Source organism: Capricornis sumatraensis, chromosome 3 (assembly GCF_032405125.1).
Source record: "Capricornis sumatraensis isolate serow.1 chromosome 3, serow.2, whole genome shotgun sequence".
Lineage (NCBI taxonomy): Eukaryota > Metazoa > Chordata > Mammalia > Artiodactyla > Bovidae > Capricornis > Capricornis sumatraensis.
This window is the reverse complement of record NC_091071.1, coordinates 147,928,731-147,955,138: the sequence shown is the minus strand read 5'-3', so window position 1 is coordinate 147,955,138 and position 26,408 is coordinate 147,928,731. Positions and strand designations below refer to the sequence as shown.

Sequence of the window (26,408 nt, the reverse complement as noted above, 5' to 3'; positions counted from 1 at the left end):
GAACTTGTTCACCACGTGCTTAAGCTTGCCTTAGTTTTTCATGTTTACTATGAAACATTACTATTACTATGAAAACATAGCAATAATTTGAAATATCCATTTCATCTCAGTAAAATTTTCACAACTAATGAGAGAATATATTAAATTTATCAAGAAAATGGTTCAGCACAAATTTAGGAATAGTTATGATTATACTTATTATAATTATACTTATACTTATTAGAATTAGACTTAAATTCAGACTTAAATTGAAGAAAGTAGGAAAAACCACTAGACCATTCAGGTATGACCTAAATCAAATCCCTTATGATTATACAGTGGAAGTGAGAAATAGATTTAAGGGCCTAGATCTGATAGACAGAGTGCCTGATGAACTATGGAATAAGGTTCGTGACATTGTACAGGAGACAGGGATCAAGACCATCCCTATGGAAAAGAAATGCAAAAAAGCAAAATGGCTGTCTGGGGAGGCCTTACAAATAGCTGTGAAAAGAAGAGAGGCAAAAAGCAAAGGAGAAAAGGAAAGATATAAGCATCTGAATGCAGAGTTCCAAAGAATAGCAAGAAGAGATAAGAAAGCCATCTTCAGCAATCAATGCAAAGAAATAGAGGAAAAGAACAGAATGGGAAAGACTAGGGATCTCTTCAAGAAAATTAGAGATACCAAGGGAACATTTCATGCAAAGGTGGGCTCGATAAGGGACAGAAATGGTCTGGACCTAACAGAAGCAGAAGATATTAAGAAGAGGTGGCAAGAACACACAGAAGAACTGTACAAAAAAGATCTTCACGACCCAGATAATCACGATGGTGTGTCACTGACCCAGATAATCACGATGGTGTGATCACTCATCTAGAGCCAGACATCCTGGAATGTGAAGTCAAGTGGGCCTTAGAAAGCATCACTATGAACAAAGCTAGTGGAGGTGATGGAATTCCAGTGGAGCTATTTCAAATCCTGAAAGATGATGCTGTGAAAGTGCTGCACTCAATATGCCAGCACATTTGGAAAACTCAGCAGTGGCCACAGGATTGGAAAAGGTCCATTTTCATTCCAATCCCAAAGAAAGGCAATGCCAAAGAGTGCTCAAACTACTGCACAATTGCACTCATCTCACATGCTAGTAAAGTAATGCTCAAAATTCTCCAAGCCAGGCTTCAGCAATATGTGAACCGTGAACTCCCTGATGTTCAAGCTGGTTTTAGAAAAGGCAGAGGAACCAGAGATCAAAGTGCCAGCATCTGCTGGATCATGGAAAAAGCAAGAGAGTTCCAGAAAAACATCTATTTCTGCTTTATTGACTATGCCAAAGCCTTTGACTGTGTGGATCACAATAAACTGCGGAAAATTCTGAAAGAGATGGGAATACCACACCACCTGACCTGCCTCTTGAGAAATCTATATGCAGGTCAGGAAGCAACAGTTAGAACTGGACATGGAAGAACAGACTGGTTTCAAATAGGAAAAGGAATACGTCAAGGCTGTATATTGTCACCCTGCTTATTTTACTTCTATGCAGAGTACATCATGAGAAATGCTGGGCTGGAAGAAACACAAGCTGGAATCAAGACTGCTGGGAGAAATATCAGTCACCTCAGATATGCAGATGACACCACCCTTATGACAGAAAGTGAAGAGGAACTAAAAAGCCTCTTGATGAAAGTGAAAGAGGAGAGTGAAAAAGTTGGCTTGAAGCTCAACATTCAGAAAATGAAGATCATGGCATCTGGTCCCATCACTTCATGGGAAATAGATGGGGAAACAGTGGAAACAGTGTCAGACTTTATTCTTGGGCTCCAAAATCACTGCAGATGGTGACTGCAGCCATGAAATTAAAAGACACTTACTCCTTGGAAGAAAAGTTATGACCAACCTATATAGTATATTCAAAAGCAGAGACATTACTTTGCCGACTAAGGTCCGTCTAGTCAAGGCTATAGTTTTTCCTGTGGTCATGTATGGATGTGAGAGTTGGACTGTGAAGAAGGCTGAATACTGAAGAATTGATGCTTTTGAACTGTGTGTTGGAGAAGACTCTTGAGAGTCCCTTGGACTGCAAGGAGATCCAACCAGTCCATTCTGAAGGAGATCAGCCCTGGAATTTCTTTGGAAGGAATGATGCTAAAGCTGAAACTCCAGTACTTTGGCCACTGCATGTGAAGAGTTGACTCATTGGAAAAGACTCTGATGCTGGGAGGGATTGGGGGCAGGAGGAGAAGGGGACGACCCAGGATGAGATGGCTGGATGACATCACGGACTCAATGGATGTGAATCTGAGTGAACTCTGGGAGTTGGTGATGGACAGGGAGGCCTGGCGTGCTGCGATTCATGGGGTCACAAAGAGTCGGACACGACTGAGCGACTGAACTGAACTTATATTCCATTGCTGTAATTCAGGTGAATAAGTCCTTAATATTTTATAACTAATTTAATCCATAGAAAGAGTGTCCATTGACCACTTATATCACAAAAGTCTATTGTTGGTATAAAAATTTATCCAAGAGATAATGTTTATGGTTGTTTTTAAGCATCTGAGGCAACTTTCAAAATTAGCTGCACAAAGCTTCCCTGGTGGTAGAGTGGTTAAGAATACATCTTGCAAGGCAAGGGATGCTGATTTGATCCCTGGTCTGGGAAGATACCACATGCCATGAAGCAGCTAAGGTGTGTGACACAACTACTGAGCCCATGTGCTACAACTACTAAAGCCGGTGCACTTAGAGCCTGTGCTCCACAGCAAGGGAACCCAACACAACGAGGAGCCCACACACCACCATGCAGAGTAGCCCCCGCTCACCGCAACTAGAGAAAGCCCATGTGCAGCAATGAAGACCCACTAGGGCCAAAGAATAAATGAATGAATGAATAAATAAATAAAATTAGCTTCATATAAGATGCTTAGGAGACTTCCCCGGGTGGCACTAGTGGTAAAGAACCTGCCTGCCAATGCAGGAGACAAGAGGTGCAGGTTGATCCCTGGATCGGGAATATCCCCTGGAGGAGGGCATGGCAGTATTCTTGCCTGGAGAATCCCATGGACAGAGAAGCCTGGTGGGCTACAGTCCATAGGGGTGCAAAGAGTTGGACACAACTGAAGTGACTTAGCATGCAAGATACTTAAAGAATGTGAATGTAAGAAAGATAAAAAATAATTTAAATACTGAAAATCTTTCTAAAATTTTTTTCAGCCTTTCAAAACAAATCTTTAAAGCCACCTACATAAAATAAAGCAGAATTGGAATAAGGAGCAACAGCACACAAAAATAAATATTTTCCAAGAAGCTGCTACCTATCCTAGAAAGCTGAAATGTTCTGCAATAGAGTTCTGGGTGAGTGGTCTAGCTACCCAGTAGTTGGCTCCATGCTACTGATTGAATAAGACACCTTTGCAAAGCCTTTTGGGAGGTACATCACTCTAGTGAGAAAAAGGGCACTCCTGTTAAGCAACAAAGGGCACTGATTAAGGCTGTTTAAAGTGCTGATTAAATAATAAAGTAACTTAAAATACAAACAAAATGCTGAGTAAGTGAAAACCGACTAGGTTTCAAGGCATAAATTAATGTCCTTATCAAGTATTCCACGTCCCACCCCCCAAGCCCACCAGGTGCAAGGCCCTGTCAGTTCTAGACAAACTGTCCAGACATTCCACCCATGGGGCTGCCCATGGGGCAGTTTATTTTTCCTTCTCACACCTGTGCTTAATGAGCAGTTTTGCAAACTCAACTGTTTTCAAGGGAAGGACTTATGCCCAAAAAATAAAATCAAGATAAGAAACAAAACTACTGTAATTTATCTCTAGTCAACCTACCCAGAGAAGACTATGAAACAGTAAAAGACACTACAGGCTCTTAAGGCAGAAAATTCCAAAGGTCACCTAATCAATGGTCTCCCCTCTAACAGAACTGAAAGAGATTAAGACCAGGATAAAAGCCAAAGGTTTTCAGGAAAAACAGCCCACCTTCATTTAAATGTAACCCTTGGGGTCAAGAAGTTATTTCTTATCAGGGATAAGATTTTGTTTTTCAACAGGAAAGGGATTTGACTAGGATGGGTATTGTCTGCCTTGTGTGTATTCCTGTTAAAGAAAAGTCATTTTTCACTTAGGAAAAAACTGCCTTTTAAAACTATTCCTTAAATTGCTTTAATTTCAGTCTTCTCTAAATGACTGGCTCTGATCAATTCCTTTTGTGCTTAACCATAATGTTCAACTCAAATGAAGTCAATTCACTTCAGATTTCCATAATTGCCCACGTTCCTCGTTAGCCTTCTTCAATAATAAAACATCCAAATGATCCCCCAACACACAAATATTTGTGTTCCTTTATGTTACTGAACATTTAATTTGACCTAAGTTCTGAAAATCTTATCTCTACGGCAAGTCCAAGAAGAAGCCAAGCATAGTTGTCAATGAATATATGTCCTGTCTCTACCACACACATTGACATCACACAAGTACTAGGTTTGGTAAGAGGTTGCTGGTGTAGAAGAAAGAATCTACTACTGTATTAATGGCAAATTTCCTGTTAGAAAAATGAAGAAATGAGGCTACCCTGTATATGCTGCTGCCACTTGAGTGCATGTCCTTGAACAAAATCAGAAGATGGTACAAGTAAAAATGATTAAAGATATCCTATGCTTTAATCGATATTTTAAAAACAACTTTGTTGGGGTATAATTTATATACCAGGGCTTCCCAGGTGACTCAGTGGTAAAGAGTCCACCTGCCAATGCAGGAGATGGGGGTTTGATCACTGGGTCAGAAAGAATCCCTGAGGAAGGAAAAGGCAATTCACTCCAGTGTTCTTGCCTGGGAAATCCTATAGACAGAGGAGCCTGGAAGGCGCCAGTATAATGGGTCACGAAAGAGTCAGACACGACTTAGCAACAAAACAATAACAATCAACTCACATATCATAAAATTCACCCATTTTAAGTTTACAACGTGGTGAATTTCAGTAACTTCATCAAGTTGTGCAGCCATCACTACATTCTAGTTTTAGAACATTCCTTTCCATCACCCCTTCAAGATTCCTTGTGCTCATTTACAGCTAATTCCCATTCCCAGCCCCAGTGCCAGCCACCTACCAATCTACTTTCTATCTCTTTTGTCACATTTCCCTCTCCAATTCGAGATGAGAAAAAGAAATCCAAAGATATGTCCAATAAATAGGAGGACACTGTTTGCTGAAGAAGCAATCCTTGTCAAAATAAACTTCAGAATTCTTACAGGAGTGCAAGAGAACCTTGGACACCAGGCATGGATAGTTTGAGCAGGGTTAGAACGGAGAGATTCAATTATCTCTCCAGTTAGAGATAACAGACTTACACAATTACAAGGAACTTTGAGAATGAAAGAATACTACAGCAAGCCTTGCTGTCTTAACTAAGAAAATGCTTCTGTCTCCAAAGTTAAAAAAAAAAAAATCCACTTTTAAGTAAAAGGGTAAACTGTCAACGATTTCTGTAACAGTCCGAATATTGTATATCTTTGCTTGTAAGACTTTACAAATATACCATATCCTTAAGCAAATTATATTTCAACAGACTCAAATATCAGTTTCTTTTGAAATGTAAGTCACTTAGGCTATTTCCTGCAAGCTCTCATGTGTATATTATTCTTATGTATTTTGAGTACAGTAAATATGTCAAACTATTATGGTTTTGGTTGGCAAAATACTTTTTAACCACCGATTTCCTTCCCCCAGAATCTGTATATTTTAAGAAAGCATTAGCTTCAAGTTTATCTTATTTACATCCTGATTTCCAGGTACCCTTCCCTCTGGAAGGAACATCAGCTTCCCAGAAATTTACGAAGAATTTTACAGGGGCCCTTTTATGTGTGAAAGAGAAAAGTGGTTTGTCAAGTGATGATGAGAAATTGAAAAAACCAACAAACAAACAAAAAAACTCTAACCCAGACAGGACTCTAAATTTGGGGAAATTTGTGGCACTCTTTCAACTTGCAAAATTGGTCACAAAGATGCCCTAGGAAGTTGTTTTACACTTCTTGTAGGAAACTGATATTTGCTGTTTTTTCCTCTTTAAGTCCCTGTGTTAATGAAAAGAAACGTTAGTTTTGTACCTTTGATGTTGGGCATTTTATAGACTAGAGTTCGAATTACCCATGGCAGTTACCAAAGGCAGAACTTTTTCTCTAAGTATGTGCAGAGAAAGACAAACCTGCTTGCAGCCTTCATAGATTCTCAAAACCAATGGGAGGTCTGCACTACTAACAAAACTAGCGAGGCAAAACTTTGAGTTTAGATCTTTCAGGAGTTGCTGAAGAAAGTTGAGGACTCCTTTTGAAGATCTTTAAAAACCAAGTGTGACTTGTGTTTCTCTGTAAAAAGAACTGATGTGATGAGTTGCTAAATGCTAGCGACTTCTCCGATTCCCTTTCTACCCATGAATTTAGAGGGAAAGACTGGGAAATCTTAAATGGGAACTTTCCACATTTCTTAGAGTAAGTAACACTTGAAAAAAAAAAAAAAAAGTCTGGCAGCGGGGCTGGGGGAGGGGAATTCTATGATGAAACCTATGTCTACCAAATGAAAATGCCAAATAAAAGCAAGGAAGCTACTGTAAGAAGGAAAGACTGGAAATGGTCTTTTCTCAACTTTTAATGACTCAACGATCTCTGTTCTGTGTAACGGTGAACATGGGCAAGGACATTACCATCTTTCTCTCTCCAAGGTCGGTCCAACTTTCCAGTTTTCAGCGGTATCAGGCATCCCATCCCCAGGACAAGAAGACTTTCTTGCATATTTGGGCGGGGTGGGGAGCGGCGGCGGGAAGCAAACGGCTGCTCTGTCGTTTCCAACGAAACCTCGTTCACCGAGTTTCCGTCTAGATCCGCCCCGCGGAATTCCCGGTACTTAGTAGAAGCTCATTAAAGGGATCCTTTCTCCCTTCCGCCCTCCGTCGCCTTCCTCCCTTCCCACCCCTTACCCTCACTTAAAACGTCCTCAGAACCAGCAGGTACTGCGTTTAGAAAGGCAGAAGACTTGAACAGGAAGCTGTGAAGGCAAAGTGAGTCCCCAGTCATTGCACAGACCCAAGACAGGGAACCGCAGGACAGCCAGCCGCTCCCCGGGACGGCAGTCTACATTCCTACCGCTGCAAGGTGGTGGCTACTTTATGGTTTTTCCTCCCCGTCGAAATACACTCCAGTGAGCGGAGGTTTCTTCCCCCCACCCCCATCGGTGACGCAATCTGAACTCCCCCCCCCTCCGCCTCACCCCAATAAAATATTTAAAAAGGGAAGCGGGGGTGGGGAGGGAGGATGGACTTGCGACCCCTTGGCTACACGGCACTCCAGCCCCTCCCTTTCCTCCCAGTCTACCCATTTCCAGACGCTTCCCATCCCTCCCCTTCTGCCCCCCAAAAGTTTGACGACCGCAAAGGAAACCGAAAAAAGTTCTCTTGTCCCAATCCTGGCGGGCGATCAGCATCTCTTTTGTTCAAGGCGAACCCACAGTTCCCCTGACGTCACCCGGAGCCTGGGCCAATGGGCGCGCGGTCGGCGGCGGCTGCGGCGGGAGGAGGGTGGGAGGGGGTCCGGCCGGTCCCTCCTCCCCGGCGCCCGGGGCCTCGCGGGGGGCGGGAAGGGACCGTCCCATATAAACCCTGGTTCTCTGGGCTCGGCCGCTCGCGCCGGCTGCGCTTTGCACGGGGAAGAGGGGGACCCCTAGTCGCGAGCGGGGGCGAGGGGACCTGCAGCCACAACTTCTTTCGTCCTCTCCTTCCCTCTGTCCCTCTACCCTTCCCTTTCCCCATCCTCCAGCCCTGACTCTCTTGGTGGTCCTGGAAGGGGACTCCGCCCGCAGGTTGCGAAGGGAACCAAACTTAAGTGGCAAGTTGCCTCACCGTCTCAAGATGCTCGGGGGTCCGGGGCCCGGGCTGCTGCTGCTGCTGGCCGTCCTGTCCCTGGGGACAGCGGTACCCTCCGCGGGAGCCTCGAAGAGCAGGAGACAGGCGCAGCAGATCGTTCAGCCCCAGTCCCCGCTGACTGTCAGTCAGAGCAAACGTGAGTACTGACCGTGGGCTGGAACGGGCTGCCTCAGGACGGGGCCAGAAAGCCAACCAAAGTTGTGACTGAAGTTTTGTGCGCGCGCGCGCGTGGAGTGTGTGTACTCCTAAATGAGAGGGGGACATAAAAGACTGGCTTTGAGCAAGCTGGTTTTGTGGGCTTAGGTAAGATAAGGCGTTGGAAGGCGGAGCTCAGCGATGTCCAGCAGGGCTGGTACAGACTCAGGTCATCCTCCTTTGAATTAACCAGAACTCGTCTTTAAAGAGAAAAATAATGCACCCCTTTAAACTTTTATTTTTGGGATTAGTGTGGTCCTTACGCTTATTTTCTTTGTTACTAAGTAATCGGTTAAATACTGTCAAAATGGGGATAAGGGGAGAGTAGCTGAATAATTATGCTGTTCCAACTTTGAATGAGATGTAATTGCTTCAAAATGCTTTCTCAGGATGCTTCTCCAAGAACAGAGATTGGAATTCCTCTTCCAGTTTCTCAAAGACACACCCTCCCTTTTCCTTGGCTAATGGAAACTGCTTAGCATTACCCTTCTTGACTTATTACCCCCAAAGAGCGCTGAAATTCCTTGCACGTTTTAAAATGTAATTCCCAGTTATCTGCTTTTCAAAATGTTTCCATTCCTTTGGTGCAGACCCCTGGCCAGATGGAAATGACATCATTGTATAACATTTAACTAAGTCAAAAGAAAAACAAAAGGAATACCTAAATATCTACATGTGCAAATGTGTGGTTAACTCGTTAGATATCTAGTTGCTTTTAATTCTTCTGATGCTTTGATGAGTAACTTTTTTCCCCTTCGTTTGTTGCTTAGGCTTATCAGTTTAGTTGTGCAAGAAAATTCCATACTTTGGAAAAAGGAAGGATCCAAATTTAATGACTTTTTTCTTCATTTCTTACAGCTGGTTGTTATGACAATGGAAAGCACTATCAGATAAACCAACAGTGGGAGCGCACCTACCTGGGCAGTGCCTTGGTCTGTACCTGTTATGGAGGGAGCCGGGGCTTTAATTGTGAGAGCAAGCCTGAACGTAAGTGATGGGGAGCCTGCCTAGTTCTTAGTATCTTCTAATTATTATAGTTATTAGAATCTAATAGATAGAGAAGTAGTGCTTGTTGATTAAATTTAGGATTAGTAGTAAAATTACGTATCCCATTTCCCTAATAAAATTATCTTTAAACATGTTTAATAACTGTTTATATTTGCTTTTCAAATTATATTGTTCTTTTTACTTTTCAAACGAACAAATATATCCCAAAGTAGTTTTTAGGGTCTTTCTGTTTTACTTTCCCAAAACATGAATGATATGTGTTCTTTCTCCCTTCAAAAAGAAAGAATTGCTTATAAAATTCTAATTTATTAGAAAGTAATTCCAAATCTTAGACTGTAAGAGTATGGGGCAGAAAGCACTTTGGGCAGTACATTGTCAAGCGATTTGTCAGCTGCATTTCAACGTAAAACCACTGACCACTTCAAAGTTCTCATTCCTTTATGACCCTTGATCTATTTCTTATAAATTATGGCAACTCCTGCAGAGAACCACTGATGAGACTAAAATGGAAATATTAGGATTAACAAGGGCCAGTGCTGGGGTGGGGGTGGGAGCTCTTCAGACTGTTTATTTTTAAGTGGACCTTGGTTTGATTTTCTGAGCCAGGGAGAGGAATCTAAAGTCCTTCCTTCACAATCTAGCTGGTTCTAAGGTTGTGCTTTATAGCTTTTTCCTAAGCGCCTGAGAATCCTTTCCAATGGAAATTCATCACCAGAAAATTAGAAAACTTGTCAAAGGTTGAAAACTGAGGCTTTGTTAGACCCTAGGGTAAAATTGAGATCTGCTACTTCAGGTTTTAAAAACTTTCCACTTGTCCCTTGCTACTCACAGAGTAGAAAAGTAGGTTTTCCCTTGGATGAGAGTAGTGGAATAGAAAAGTTTTTCCCTATATAAGGTTCACATGGACTTTCCTTCTTCCCTCAGCTGAAGAGACTTGCTTTGACAAGTACACTGGGAACACCTACCGGGTGGGCGACACTTACGAGCGCCCGAAGGACTCCATGATCTGGGACTGTACCTGCATCGGGGCTGGGCGAGGGAGAATAAGCTGCACCATTGCAAGTAAGAACGGCCTCTGTCCAGGAACGCTGAGATAACACAATGTGAACTTTTCCATTCCCATCTCTGTCATTTTCTGTTATCCATGACTGGATATTCCTAATGTGGGGATTTATCCCAGGTGAGCAGACACCCTTCTATGGCCACACAGCTGATTCCTGTGCCTCTGAAAGGTGGCTCTGAGTACAGATGGAGGCAGTGTTCAGTCTGTTTGCATTTAAAAGAGAGAGAGAGAGAGAGAGAGAGAGAGTGTGTGTGTGTGTGTGTACGTGTGTACGTGTGTACACATACGTCCGTAGCCTAACCAAGCAAATCTCTTGGGTTCCATCCCATTCTTAGAGGAGTTGCCCATTTTATGTTATCTGGGCATCTTCAAGCCAGACTGCTCATGTGGTGATCCGCAGTGATCAGAAAGATGGTCACGAAGAATGAATTAGCCGTTGTGTGCTCTGCTAGTCTTGTTAGCAATGTACACACTGCTTGGATCTCACAGAAACAGTCTGGTTTCTTTGTAACCAGTAGTTTATAACCAGGAAGCAGAGCTCTCTATTCCTAGGAATAATGTGGAATGAATTTTCCAAAGTACTTAGGGATCTGGACTTACTCTTAGCAATTCTAGTTTAGCTAAGTCAAACTTTCCAGTATGATTCATTGGGTTACCAATAGCTTCTATTAACACAGCATTTAGTGTTTTTTAATCCATTGTTGTATTAGTCTCTTAAAGAGTCAGTCTAAAAGACAAATCAGACTTCCCTGGCGGTCTAGTGGTAAAGACTCTGAGCTTCCACTGCAGGGGGTGGAGGTTCAATCTCTGGTCAGGGAAGTAAGTGGCACCCCTGCCAAAAAGCATGATGTACAGCCTTCTGGAAAAGACAAATCAGTCTCTTGTGAATAAGCCCAATCAGCCTGTCCTATATTTAATGTTAGAATTTATCCAAGATTATCGGTATATGTTAAGAGTCAGTGTTCTATAGTGTTTACATACTGTTTACACAGTGGACAGTTTAACCTTTGTATGTGCCCTTGTGTTTAACCAGATTTCCACACTTGCGATGTATACATCTATTTGCTTTCCATCAAAAAGACATTTCTATCCTAGGGTGAAGTACGGACTCTCCACATCCTGAAAGCTGGAATTCTAGGTCTAGTGTGCCTTTTGCATTGAATTAGTCTCAGGCTAAACCCACTATGTGTGTGTGGAGGCCATGCCTGGCAGCCTTTCTTTTCTGCTTTAGAACTCAATTTCCTGTGATCGCTCTGGGGATCCAGGATTTATGACTCCTTTCTTTGCTATTCAGATTTCCTCTGTGGTTTCCCATTGTGCTTAAACCAGACATTCAATTGAAGGACCCCAAATGACCAGACCTGTTAACTTTTCCCCTGTCCCCGATGGGAAAGCTGCTCTCTTTGGCCAGCCGAAGGGGTTGGAATATGAGACTTTTTCTGCTTCAAAACTATTTTCTGTCCCACTGTCTGTAACATTTGCTTTTTATCTTGAACAGACCGCTGCCATGAAGGGGGGCAGTCCTACAAGATTGGTGACACCTGGAGGAGACCACACGAGACTGGTGGTTACATGTTAGAGTGTGTGTGTCTGGGTAATGGGAAAGGAGAATGGACCTGCAAGCCCATAGGTGTGTGACTTGGGGATAAATGGGGGTGGGATACACAGTCAAAATGTTGGGTTGAGTCAAAATTGACATGACAAGATACCTGTCTTCCAATAAAAAAGATGAGACTGAGAATTCTGTTTAAAATAATGAAATGTTGTGTAATCCATAGTCTTCTTTAAGGAATCGGTGCAAATTCCCAACCATGTATAGAAGTCAGGGATTCCTAGGTGGCGCCCTGGTAAAGAATCCGCATGACAGTGTAGGAGATGCAAGAGATCTGGGTTCCGTTCCTGGATCTGGAAGTAGGAAACGGCAACTCAAACAGTATCCATTATCCTTGCCTGGAAAATTCTGGGAACAGAGAACACTGGTAGACTGCATACAGTGCATGGGCTGGCAAAAAGTCAGACATGACTGACTATACACGTATCAATAGAAGTCTTAATTTTTTTTCAAAGCTTAAGATAGAGTTGAAAGATTTAGGAAGAAGTCATTTGTTTTCTGTAAGATCTGTTCTCAGATTCTCCTTGGTCAAGATGTAAGTTTTTTAAAGGAAAAAAAAATGAGACTTTTAACATCTTTCTTTATTGGAACGCAGCAGATAGAAACACCGCGTGTTTGTATGTGGTGTGTGTTCTATCATCTCTTGCTCATTTTTTGTCAAAAATTGCTGTTTCCTTTGGTGTCAGTGTTTAGCTGAACTCTATAGATAGAAATCTAAGAGTTTCTGGCTATAAATTTTATTCTGATTGATCTCTAATACAGAGGTTTTTATTTTCTTTGTGTTGCCTCTATTTTTTCAGAAATCCGAATTTTACATAGCTTTCTTGTCATTTTATGCAGGCATTCATAATTGGTCATTTTTAATTAAGATTGGAATTTTGCATATTTATTCTCACTATGCAAGAGATTCATAGATCCGCAGGAGGCACATAGATCCTTTTTGCTCAAAATACTGGTGTGAGGAACGGTGCTAGCTGAAGATGTACAACCCGTGTACTTGTTAGGAGAACAGAATTTCTGCCTGCCAACTTGGCTAGAGCTTCCTTTCACTTTGGTTACTTGCTCTGTGCTTAGTTACAGGGCGTGCCTTTCTTTTTGAACAGAGTACCACTTAAAAAAATGTGGTTGGGTTTTTGCTTACACAATATACTTTAAATTACAGGGAGACAGCACAATTTGAAATAACTCCTCTTTTTTTTCTTTCTGTTTTTCCTTCCAATTTCCCCACAGCTGAGAAATGTTTTGATCAGGCTGCTGGTACTTCCTACGTTGTCGGGGAGACCTGGGAAAAGCCTTATCAGGGCTGGATGATGGTGGATTGTACTTGCCTGGGAGAAGGCAGTGGACGTATCACTTGCACCTCCAGAAGTACGTTTTAGATCTGTATGTTAAAGATGAAGTCAGGCATTGTTTTCTGGATTCCTAGAGAGAATTGTCATATGATATCACGTACAACATCCATTCCATAACATGCTAACCTTTGGATGTCAAGAAAAATTTTGTCACCAACTTATTCTACTTCTTCAAAGAAGACTAAATTAAAATAAAACAGCTTATTTCAATAAGGTCTTAGGTTATCACCTACTGAGAAAAAAACTTAATGTTCATTTCAGTGCCAAATGTGTCGCAGACCTGAAGATAAGTTGCCAGTGTTTCATCTAAGTGATCACTGAGATATTTTCTAAGTAGCAAGGAAATCTTTAAAATAACAGGCACATGCATCTTTGGGCATGTGAGTGCTCTTGACACAGAGAGGAGCAAAGCTCTAAAGTTTTGGGTTTCCATCTATGCTTGACATTTAAGTAAGGCACATACATTAGCAAAATTGATGAAAATAAAAGGTACTTGTCCCATAGGTTAAATTATGTTTAACCCCAATTCTGAGGTCAACAACAGTGTCTCTGTAGGTTTATTAGTGCTGTGAAGAAGCTAAACTTTGCAAGTTTCTGAAAGAAACACTGGTATCTCTGTAGCTCCTTCTAAGATTGCCCCGAGGCCTTACTTTTCGCCTTAGGGATTCAATGCTCCTTTTTTGAAGTGTCAAACTATAAAGTTTGTGGAAGCAATACAGCTATCAGCTAACAGTGTTATACATTTAAAATCAAATTAAATATTTTGAACATGTCTTATCTAGCTGGAAGTTTTAACCATCTCATCATGTTCACCATCCAAATTTGAATTCTTTCAAGCAAAAAATAATCTCTTTTAAATAGTGATAGCAATTTAAACTAAATGTTTTTGAGCATCTTGCCAGTTCTCTTACATTTAACATTTTATTATGATTATCAGACTTCCAAGACCTCGGTGGCAGTGTTTTAGTTTAAGACAAGTTATATGTTTGACTCAAACTCTTATCTATTATTTAAAGCTCTTCTAATAACAAGTTGGGAAAAGCTTCTCAAAGAAAAGTCATTTCTTCCATGAAATTTTTTAAGTCCCTACCTCATTCAGGATGCTGTAGGGATGCAAAAATGAACTGGACATTAGCCAACTCGTCAAAGAGAACTTAGTAAGTAGATCAGGATGATGAGAAAGGCTTATATATATCATCTTCTACAAAGCACAGAATTAAACACTTTGAGATAGATACTGAAATAGTACTATGGAGGTTCAGGGGAAGACAACACTTGGTTGGAGATTTGGGAAAAAGTGTCACCAGCAATGCTATCTTTATTCAGACTTCTGCTGTGGTGGGAGATCAGTATGTGTCTGTATTTGTCTGAACTTAACATCAACTAATTATTTTTTGTCTAACCCAGTGTAGTTCTGTTTCACAAACCAATCAAATCCTCTCTATCACATTGCAGCATATGGGCAAAGCTGGATTATAATTGAAACAGTTTATTTGCCAGATAATCATAGACTGATGGTAATTTAGTTACAAATTATCATTTTATTTTCTTGTCTGTCTAATCCCATGGACAGAGGAGCCTAGTGGGCTACAGTCCATAGGGTCACAAGAGTCAGACGTGACTCAATGAACATTAAACAAACATTATTTTATATTAATAATCTCACTTTCCCATCAAAGAGTTAACACCATGAGCAATTCAAAAGATGCCATTTTATTAGTAATGTTAAATAGGTTTGTGTTTGGTAGGGGGTGGGGTGGGACCAGGGGAGAGAATATTTTAGTCAGAGAAGTTGGTGGTGCCTTGAATTGTTTTACATAACAAATGAAAAAACAGATGCTGCTTGCTTTTAATAGCTCCTTTGGGGCAGTTGGTTGAGATCCTGTGAGACCTACTTGCCTCCCTATTGTTTCCAGTTTTCTAAAGAAAATCCCTTATGATAAGGCAGGTTGTGAACAGTCATGACTCAAAGCCAGGAGAGCCAGAGGATACAGAGGGAAGACTAGAAAGCGAGGGGATGAATTTAATCAAATAAACAATGTGAAAAAATGTAATGAATGAAAGATTTTTATCAAATTTAATGAACTGAATGACTAAATGAAAATTTAATGAGTGAAAAATAGCATTCTGGCAAACAGATGAGTGGAATTAGACTACATTGTATAGCTTCCTTCACACTGTTTTAAGTGCAATCACATCTTTCAGAAGTTTACCACCCATGGCACCACAGCTGAATATAAAGGTATCATCCAAAAACAGCTTACCAAACTTGAAGCACTGTATTCTCCTTTTTCTTTTTTTAAACTTCTTATTGGAGTATAGTTAACAGTATTGTGTTAGTTTGGAGTGTTCAGCAAAGTGAATCAGTTTTAGATTGTTTATTTAGATCATTTAGCTCAGTCGAAAGAATCTGCCTGCAATGTAGAAGACGCAGGTTCGATTCCTGGTTTGGGGAGATTGGAGAAGGGTATGGCTGTCCCCTCTATTATTCTTGCTTGGAGAATCCCATGGACAGAAGAGCCTGGCAGGCTACAGTCCTTGGGGTCGCAAGAGTTGGACGCAACTTAGCGACTAAACCACCACCATTACAGACTTATTACAGAGTATTGAGTGGAGTTCCCTGTGCTATACAGTAGGTCCTTATTAGAAACAACTCTATTGTTATTTTAGGTTTGCATCAAGCCCTTGCCAAGCTCAAACTGACTTACATGTCTTAACGCTTCCTTTCTGCCACAGACAGATGCAACGATCAGGACACTAGGACATCCTATAGAATTGGGGATACCTGGAGCAAGAAGGACAGCCGGGGGAACCTGCTCCAGTGCATCTGCACGGGCAACGGCCGTGGCGAGTGGAAGTGTGAGAGGCATACCACCCTGCAGACCACATCTGCAGGTGAGGCCCGGGGCCCGGGGGACCCAAACGGGGCACCTTGCACAAAGCATTCTGCAAAGCCATCTTTCCCTTGGTGTGCCCTTGAAGGATGATGTGGCTATGAAGCTGAGTTCCTTTGCAGACTGTTAGTTAAAACTTTGTTTACTATCAAGTTTTTTAAACTTAAATAAAAATGAAACTAAAATGGATCTGGGGGGGGGGGGAACTAATTTTAGTTCCAAGAGGTTAAACTGATGGCCAAGAAAAATTACTAATATCATGAAACCTACATGATTTATATACAAAGATATAAATAAATATATTGAGATCTGTAGATCAATACACATGTGGATATTCATATACATACCCTTGTGTATGTATGTTGAATATCTAAAGTACATTTTAATGGAAATGAGAAACTTTTGCTGAGCTACATGATCCCTTGATTCCTCTGCTGGGAAAAGTGGGGAAAAATACATTTGTTCTTTTTCAGAATGGCATATATCTCCTTACCCTGACATTCTATTCTTTTTGTTGTGGAAACAATCCTTTATGTGTGGTTTCCATGCTCCAGCAAACTCTGTTGCATTCCATAAAATAATGCACAGTCATTTTCTTCATGTATTGGCTTTTACATTTGAAAAATTCAGAGGAGTCCTAGACATGGGAAGGAATGACGTAATATTTAAGCTTTTTTTAAAAAATAGGTTTTAATTATTTCTAGTACAAGACTAGGATCTTTGCATCATAGCTTGTTTTGAAAGAATCCAAAGAAAGAAAGAGGGCGGTCAAGAATGTGTACTTCTGTTGTTATTCTTGCTCTGTTTTATCAAGTTTTCACTGTACAGTGCACTAGCCTTATTGTTTAGTCTTTCATCTAGGTCATTTAGCAAAAAGTATTAATTACTTACTTGGATTTTCCTCCTTTTGATGAGTTTTCATCTTGCCATGAGCACTTAGGAAGGAGAACAAGATTGGATTTGATAACATTTTTTGAGTTATTTGATTACTTTCAGTAAAATTGCTGCTAACCTAAAAAAGAAACAATTACTAATCTCAGCCTACTGAAGCAGTTTAAATTAAAAAGAGTAGAGGTTAATTGGGGGTAAGCATTCAATGATTGCTATCTATTTTTATTAGTATTACTAATATTAATACTGAAATGGCTCTGTTCAAAAAAGTTTGAGAGACATGGGGTTAAACCAATAAAAACTTTCTTCTACAGGAGCTTAATATTCCTTTGCGTTGTGACTCTCCCAAGGGGGGTGTATGAAAACAGATGCCATGTTCCCCTGATATGTGTGACCTTAGGACCATTGTCTATGAAGTATTTGGGTTCCAGTGTTGCTCTGAAAGGAAAGCTGTCTTAAGGGGCCTGTCTTAGAGAGATGCTAAATTCAGTCTACCAGCATTCTAGCTTCAGTTCTAATTCTGCTCCTCCTTGGGCCTGACCCCCAAGAGAACAGATTTCTATGTTTAAAGAAAAGGTCAGCATATTCTGTTGTCTTACTCTGAAATGAAAGCTGTCTTAAGAGGACTGATTGATTTTAGGGAAAAAACCATGACAGAGTTCCCAAATAATCTTTGGAGAAATGAAATGTAGAAGGAGGAGGGGTAGTGAATAGAAAATCCAATATGGCTGCCTAGGGCACGGTCTGAGGAGCTCAGAGTTACATCGACGGCGAGAGGTCTGCTGCAGAGCTGCAGAGACTTCTCAAAATAATATCAGGAAGAGAGATGCCCAGATATATTGGGCTAGTGGGAGCTGCTAAGAGATGGTGAGACAGACTGTTACAGGCCAAGGGAAAAGCCTGGGGACAGCTCAGGGTACAGGAAGGGATAATGAGAAGATCAGTGCAGATGAGGCATAGAACAAAGGATAAAGTGATCTGAACTGAATGAAATGGAAAGAATGAAGTCAGCTGATCAGGTGTAGAGGACTGTAAAGTCATGGGCTTTGGCTTGCTGAAATGAGTAAGCAGTCATTGGAGGTACCTGCTCTGTGGAGTGGCAGAATAATGTTGGTGATTTGGAAATACACTCTTGGTAGCTCCAGGTAAGCTGGAAGGTAGAGAACACTGGGTAGCCTCTTGTGGTTTATTTCTTAGGCTGAGTGCCAAAGCTAATGCAAAGAGGGAGGGGCATTTCTTTCCAATCCCAGCTCAGTAACAAGATGGATTGTAGAGTCATCTGGATGAGACCGTGAAGATCCCAGAAGACTACTCCAGGAAGTAGTTTTCCCTTAACCAGCTCTGTGACTTTTCTTTCTCATGTCCTCAGGATCTGGCTCCTTCACTGATATCCGACCGGCCATCTACCAGCCCCAGCCTCATCCTCAGCCGCCTCCGTATGGTCACTGTGTCACAGACAGCGGTGTGGTTTACTCTGTGGGGATGCAGTGGCTGAAGACACAAGGGAATAAGCAAATGTTGTGCACTTGCCTGGGCAACGGAGTCAGCTGCCAAGAGACAGGTCTGTGTTATTTTTTTAAAAAAGAGGACCGATAACTTTCTTATTATTTAGACTTTGAAAGGCAATACATTCATTTACCAAAAAATGTAAAACAATAAAACAAGAAACGTTTATAACCTTACCAGCCTATGATAACAGCCATGGTTGGCGTTTGATATATATGTTTTCAGTCTTTTTAATCTATGTGTTTTCTTTCCTGTAGTGAGTATTAAGCTACTGTGTATTTTTATCTGCCTAAAATGTTAAAAGAGGTTACTTTCTGAGTAAACTAATCCATCCCTATTTAGTACTCTAAATCCCAAAGTTCTGAACCTTTGTGATGTAAACTTCTTTCAACAACCTGATGAAACTCTTCCAGGGTATAAAAGTGGTGATAATTGTAGCAATAATAATTGGTGCACTTGACTTTTCCCCTAGTACAGCCTCATGTGTTAATTCTGACAGCACCAACAGAACCATATATACCCCTCCAGGATCACTTGAGCAGCATCCTTAATTAACCTGTAGTAATATATTGGGTTGGCCAAAAGTTCATTCGAGTTTTTCAGTAACACCTTAGAGAAAAACCCGCATGAACTTTTTGGCCAACCCAATAGCTTTGCAAATGGGAAACAGGCATGGCGGCTGAGGTGGTAACAATGGATGTCAGAAGAAGAACTCAGGTGTTGCTCTACCCACAAAAAACATGTGGCTTTCTGAGTAAGGTATTTTGATAACACTATGATCTGGTCAATACGTATAGCTGGTCATATTCATAGTATTTTTCCACCCTTTGAGGACACAAGGTCAGCCTCAGTTAAGCTGAAAATAAGGAACAATAGTGGGAGACAAGTGCCACTATGTTTACTGAGACCCTTTTGGTTATGCTTGTAGCTATAACCCAGACTTACGGTGGCAACTCCAACGGAGAGCCGTGTGTCCTCCCGTTCACCTACAATGGCAGGACTTTCTACTCCTGCACGACCGAAGGGCGGCAGGATGGACACCTCTGGTGCAGCACAACTTCCAATTATGAGCAAGACCAGAAATATTCTTTCTGTACAGACCATACTGGTGAGTATCCCAGGGGAAAACACAAGTGAGAAAACCCCATTTCTCATGCTCTGTTTTTATTGGCTGGCAAGCTGGGCGTTCCTTTCAAGGCTACACTTGACAAGTACCACCTTTGTGTCATCTGGACACTGGGGTCATGGGACTAACTTCACAGTTAAAGATCCTCCCAAGTTTCCCAGTTGTCTTGGGAAATGACACCGAAGGAAAAGCCCTCCAGTGCATTTATTTTTGACACATTGGGATCATTATGTGATTAAAGATGTTTGTATGGGAAAATCAGTAGGCAATCCCACAGGCTGAAGACTACATAGGAGGCAGGCCTGAGTGCTCTTGCTTTTGTTTGGCTAAAACCATGATTTATTCAAAGCGACCGTTTAATCTTTTTCTTTTTGGCTGAAAAAATGAGAGCAAAAATTGGATTTAAATCTGCTTGAAAGGTGAAGGTGAATACACTAAGTAGGCTTAGAACTGTATTATTAGACATCTTTTATTCTGAGACACACTCTGAATTAGTTGCAGAAACTTGGCTAGTTTAGTCGCAGTAATTCCTCACTGTACATTGGAAAGCTCAGTTGTAATCTTTTTCTTCTGACATGTGTGTTGTTTTGGACAGTTTTGGTTCAGACTCGAGGTGGAAATTCCAATGGTGCCTTGTGCCACTTTCCCTTCCTGTACAACAACCACAACTACACGGACTGTACTTCTGAGGGCAGGAGGGACAACATGAAATGGTGTGGAACCACACAGAACTATGACGCTGACCAGAAGTTTGGATTCTGCCCCATGGCTGGTAAGACGAAGCCCTTGTAGGCAGCTGTCTGTGGTGTAAGACAGAAGAATAATGTTCAGCTAACTTCTGTTTCATGCATTAAGGCTTAATTTTTAGACAGCAGAAAACTTCATGATCTATATGTAATCAAATATTTAAGAATTATATAATTATTCATATGATTTATAAGAATATACAATTATTTAAAAGTATAAGAATTATATAATTGTTTATATGATTTAAAAATCCCACTGTTATAAAGTCCAAAACATGAAAATACAATAAAAATACTTTTTAAAAGTCTGGAAATATACTTTTTTTTTTAAACAGATGTGTCTTTTGTAAAAAGCACACAACTGAGTAGCTTAAAACATTGACGTGACTGCTGCAGGTACAGACCTGCAGTATTTGCATACACCTTTAGAATAAGGTCTGTCACTTATTAAACAACAAAATGACCCAGACTCTGTATTTTCCAATCAATAGGGATCTTGTTTTAAAAGGCTGTGCTCTAGTATGTATGAATGAAGAAAGGAGAACCAATACCTTTTGTTTTCAAATTTCGAGAGCCACTAGACTACAGTTGACTTTCTGAGAGTAGAATTAAGAATCCATGTGCTGCTGTCAAGTGTGAATATGAGGCAATGAAACATCAGAAGGAAACTATTAATACTTAGGCTTACTTTCATTCCTCTCATTTCAGCAAAAGAAAATTTGGATTTAGAAGGAAAACACGTATTAACTTACAATTCTATACCCATACACATTGTTTCCCTTTGATCTAGAATAAACTGAAACTAGAAAATGTTATGGGACAGTAGTCAAATCCAGACTTCTAGAACATTACAAACCCCTTGAATGGGTAGGCATAATTGTGGTTTACATCCCTTAACCATACTGTAATTTTTCCTTAAAACAAACCTCATCTTTGGACTATGTTTTCTCTCTCTGGTAGTCATAGCTCAGTGAATTTTTGAGGCACAGAAGACTTCCTTCCAAGAGAGTTCTTAGGATCACCAAACCAGCCTGATGATATTGCATACATTTTAGCCCTTGTGATCATTTATGCAGTAATGCATTTCCCTTCTGTTTCTGAACAGCCCATGAGGAAATCTGTACAACCAATGAAGGGGTCATGTATCGCATTGGAGACCAGTGGGACAAACAGCATGATATGGGCCACATGATGAGATGCACATGTGTTGGAAATGGTCGGGGAGAATGGACGTGTGTCGCCTACTCTCAGCTCCGAGGTATGCTCACTTGTTAATGAAAATAGTTGAGAGGACAGAGAATACAGAGAAGCAGACTTCTTCGTGAAAACTTGTGCTTTACCAAAAGCAGGAGAAGAAGTATGCAATGCCACTCCATTAGTCTACTGTGTTGGATAGATTTTGCATGTTAGACAGCCAGTTAAGAAAATCTGGTAGAGCATTTCTAAGATTCTGAAATATTCCCAGGATGTAAATACTTAGGCTGAGCCAAAAAGATGACTTCAAAGAACAGAAAATGATCACTTGATATCACTTGATCCTTTTAGCTTAAGGAAATGGCAGCCCACTCCAGTACTATTGCCTGGAAAATCCCATGTATGGGAAAATCCCATGTATAGCCTGGTTTGCTACAGTCCACGGGATCGCAAAGAATCAGACACGACTGAGCGACTCTACTTTCTTTCTTTATGCTGCTGTATTCTTGTCTAGAAAAGACTGGGCAATTTTTGTAAAGAAAAGAGACCGTGCTATTCTAAAATCAGATCTTGGCAGATTTCCTTTAATTCAAGGAGAAAAAGACATAGAGACCAATTTCTTTTGTTCACTCTAGTTTTTTCCCTTTGGACCCTGGTGTATGATATAAGGGTTGTTGATCTATTAAAACTATTTCAGTGCTTCTATTTCTTTGGTTTGAAAAATAAGACTGAGGTAGAGCTCTGGGCTGATAAATAGTCCATGTAGCCTCTGTGTTGACATTGGCCTGGACTCATTCTCCTTTTACGGGGCCCGATGGATGACACAATCCAGGTCTGATACATGCGATGTTGTGGAGCTGAAAAGGACACTCGGAAGGCATCCAGACCAACTCCTCATTTTATAGAGGAAGGAGCTGAGGCCCAGAGAGGGAAGTAATTTCTTAGGATCGCAGCAAGTTAACAAGAGTTGGCCTGATTTTGTTGTTGTTAACTTTCCAAATGTCACTTATGGTATTCTATTTACACATTCCAAGAATCTCCCTAGCCCTGCTATTCTAGAGATGAGACCATTGCATCATGCTGGGTATCCTATTAGAATGTTTAATCTGTCTCCTATTTATTGTAACAAGCAGAGATCTAAAGGTCATTTTGAACCCAGCAAGAACTTGTTCTGAAAGTTAAAATGTGTTGTATATACTTGGATCTCTAATCTGTACATACAAGTTTATAACAGAGAAATGTTTTTTTTTTTTTTTTTTTTTTTTGCAAGAAGTATAGTACTGACTAAGCTTTGGAAAAAAAAGTTTATGCCAGTAGAAAAGTTATTTTAGTGGAAGATGTTGCTAATTAAGTGGAAGGAATTGTATGCTTTGGAAAGTATAGCTTCTTTTATTTCATCAGTGAAACAGAAAAATTCTCCACCCATCCCACTGTTTCCTAAACAGATCAGTGCATTGTCGATGGCATCACTTACAATGTGAATGACACATTCCACAAACGTCACGAAGAGGGACACATGCTGAATTGTACCTGCTTCGGTCAGGGCCGGGGTCGGTGGAAGTGCGATCCTGTTGGTAAGTAGCCTCGTGTCTCTAGCTGGATTTGAACACTGAGTATAGCTAGCAAGTTTCAGATAAGGAGAGTTCTTTGATATTACTTGATTGAAACTGGCTCTAGACTTTGATCATGGCCTGCAGAGAGCTTGGCAAAGTCTTTTCTCTAATCATGGACCAATATCTAAACTTGAGGGTGGTAATCATTTATTTTTGCTGAATTTGGTAACACATGAAGGTTTACTTTAATTGAAACAAATTTGTTTTTTGGTTCTGAATCATAAAGATAATTCACATCTGAAAGAGAACTTTCCTTTGCTGACTGTGCAATAATGTGGACAAATGATTATGCCAGTAAATATCTCCCTCCCAAATTCCTTATTTTTCTTGGTTGCCCTTTTAATAGATCTAAGCAAATAGTGAGGGTTGGGCCTTAAAAGAGCTGTGTTACCAGCTTTAAGGTAATCCATTAATATTCCTTCACTCAAAGAGACATGTTGCTCACCCAGAAAACAAACCAATTAGATGAGTATTTTTGACCTACGATTGCCAAAGCTGTGTGAGGCCTGAGAGGCTTTCTTAGAAGCTGCTCAGCAAGTTATTAACTAGTTGAAATTTATCTCAGTTCATTTATATGTAAAATTAAGTCATCCACATTTTGAAGACATGTATAAAGTGATATTTTATCTTTGCTCTTCAAATGGCAAACTGTTTGCATTAAGATGGGTAAAATATAAAATTTATTTTTCTCAAATTAAGATTCAGGTTGTCAGTATATACTGAAATCTAAATCTTAACATTTTTATTTAGAAATGTTATTCTTTTAGAAAGCTAATTATTCCTCCCAATGGGTACTTGTTGACCATTAACTGTCCAGTAAGGTACAAGATATGAATAAAACATTTTTGAACTGCTATATTTGTAAGGACAGTTGCAAGTTTTTGTTAAAACTAAGAATCTGTGCACTAGCACACCAAATTTAAATTTGTCACTTTAAGTTTTCAAGACTGCTTAATATTTTATTTGTGTATGTTTTAGATCAATGTCAGGATTCAGAAACCCGCACCTTTTATCAAATTGGAGACTCATGGGAGAAGTATTTGCAGGGGGTCAGGTACCAGTGCTACTGCTATGGCCGCGGCATTGGGGAGTGGGCCTGCCAGCCCTTACAGACCTACCCAGGTAAGTAGCTCTATTCCACTGTGTGATAAAATACACGGTAACATCAGTGTTTATTGGTATCGCCTCCTTTTCCTATCTTTTTCTCATTTCACTAATCATTAATCGAATATTTTTTACTTAAATGGTTTTCCTTTTTTCTCAGTCAAGTAGGAGTAGAAGGCTGTGGAAAAGTGCCTGCATGTAAATTTGTTTCTTAACATTGTAGAACATTCCATTAGGTTAAAACACTGGCTAAATTTCATTTCTCATCTGTACCTGTAAATAGAAACCATGGAGTAACTGATGCTGGGAGTAAAGGTCAGGATTTTATGTTATGTTTCTTAACAGAAAGATTGCATGGAGAAATTGCATGAAATGTATACACATTCATTCATGTGTATCATACACATGATATGTATTCATTCCGTGTTTCATCCAGGCCCTCTTTTTGTCAGAATGTTCATGTGTTTGATCTTTTGGAGTCTGGAACAAAATATCCTGGGTCCAGAGTTGAGTAACTTGGTCAGTTCTCTGCCAATGCTGTTCAAATACTCAAAAATGTTTATTGCTGGAGTTTTTTCAGGTCATGGGACATAATGCCTAGCTGGAAGGGTTATTCAATTTTTAAAAAACTGAATTTAATTTTTGCTGAATGATGAGTCAACAGTAAGATGCGTTGAATTCTGAAACTAATTTTTAGGCATTGTGGACTTCTCTGGTAGCCCAGCGACTAAGATTCTGCCCTTCCACTGCAGTGGGCGTGGGTTTGATCCCTAGACAAAGAAGCTCCACATGCCTTGTGGTGTGATCAAAAAACAAAATTAATTTTTAGGCATCAGTTACTTGAGCAATTACTGAGGTCAAAGTCTCTTAACTCTCTGCTAAGTTAAGGTGTGGCCTATATTCAGAAATAGAAAGAGAGATCGTCAGGACATTGGAACCTGCCTATGACAGAAATCAAGATTCAGTTAACTAAGTCCCTTTTTAATGTGATAAGAGATTTACTGTCATAAAGAAGAAGGTATGGAACAACTTGGCCAAAAACAGTGTTTGCCAAGACATGGGTCCAGGTTTGTACATGCTGCTAAGTAAATACAAGTCAAGCTTCATTCATTATTTCCTCATCTGTAAAATGGGGAGAGTTTAGCTGATTACCTTTAAGTTCCATAAACTAATAATTTATGATCCTGAAAACCATTCATATATACCCTTTCTGAACTTAGAAGAGACTCTCCTCTCCCCTGGCTTCAGAGGCTGTCTGGGCTGCTGAAGATGACTTTGCTTAACAGGTTCTCAGCACAGATTGATCTGGCTCTTAAACTGTATTTTGTGGCAGATTTGTGTGTAGGAATCACTTAAAATAATTTTTTTTTTGTTCAATAATTTTTAAAGCTCTGCAGAATTACTGTAAGTTCAGAAGGTATTTTAATGATACAACCAAAAGATAGACTTTTCTAAAAAATCTCTTACTGTCTATTTATGGTTCTTCCTGGTGTGGTGGTCTTGAAAGTGATTTCCTTCTCGGTGAATTAGAGAGAACTTTTTTCGCTGTCTCTTTTAAAGTAAGCCTGTTCACATAACAACGTGCTGGAAGCCTGTAGGTTGACACGCCAGAGATGAAACCTAAATGGGAGGGAATCCTCCTGTGTTGGATTTTTATGTGTTGACCTTGTTTCTACTCTTCATAACAGAAGAGCCCACTGAGTGTAGAGGTGATTTTAGCGGAGAGGGGATTGGCCTCAGTACACAGTCTGGGTCTTATCTGTGTATTTGGTTTACTCAGTGGTTCCTGCCTGGCTTGTGGGGCTTTCAGAGTGTGGGCAGGATGACGGAACAACAGTTCACCAGTCCGTTGTCTCTGAGCCTTGCCCTGTTTGTTCCTCCTACAGAGGATTCAGTAGAGTTGTTCAAACTAACAGAAGATAAGAGGCATTTGGTTTGTCAATAAACAACCAGGAAAGCACAGATCTCAGCAAACTAAATAAACAAAAAAAAGGGCTGCGTTGCAAATGCATAAATGTTTAACTTCTCCAGGGTCACCATTACTGGAAATTATTCATTTGGGCCTTATTTCAAACTGGTTTTGAAAGTATAGACATTTTGTCATATCTCCTCATAACTATTTCATAGTTAGTATGATTATATTGAATAAGAGAGGGAGTCAAGTTTTCACAGTGGTGTGAGTCATTGCTCAGGTTACTTTACAAAGTTTTAC

General features: G+C 40.4%; 1 protein-coding gene across 17 annotated transcripts in view; it reads left to right on the top strand.

Moving 5' to 3' along the window:
• The first annotated feature begins 7,687 nt into the window (after positions 1-7,687).
• FN1 (fibronectin 1) overlaps positions 7,688-26,408 on the top strand; it is a 69,381-nt gene continuing 50,660 nt past the window's right edge. For all 17 annotated transcript variants that reach the window (XM_068969040.1, XM_068969039.1, XM_068969035.1 and 14 more), the window contains exons 1-12: positions 7,688-8,028; positions 8,946-9,074; positions 10,020-10,157; positions 11,657-11,788; positions 13,001-13,138; positions 15,859-16,017; positions 18,277-18,468; positions 19,342-19,521; positions 20,135-20,311; positions 21,391-21,543; positions 22,925-23,053; positions 24,071-24,214. In XM_068969040.1, the coding sequence (XP_068825141.1) occupies positions 7,878-8,028; positions 8,946-9,074; positions 10,020-10,157; positions 11,657-11,788; positions 13,001-13,138; positions 15,859-16,017; positions 18,277-18,468; positions 19,342-19,521; positions 20,135-20,311; positions 21,391-21,543; positions 22,925-23,053; positions 24,071-24,214 (1,822 nt within the window). In that variant the 5' untranslated portion in view covers positions 7,688-7,877. The remainder of the gene's footprint in view (positions 8,029-8,945; positions 9,075-10,019; positions 10,158-11,656; positions 11,789-13,000; positions 13,139-15,858; positions 16,018-18,276; positions 18,469-19,341; positions 19,522-20,134; positions 20,312-21,390; positions 21,544-22,924; positions 23,054-24,070; positions 24,215-26,408) is intronic.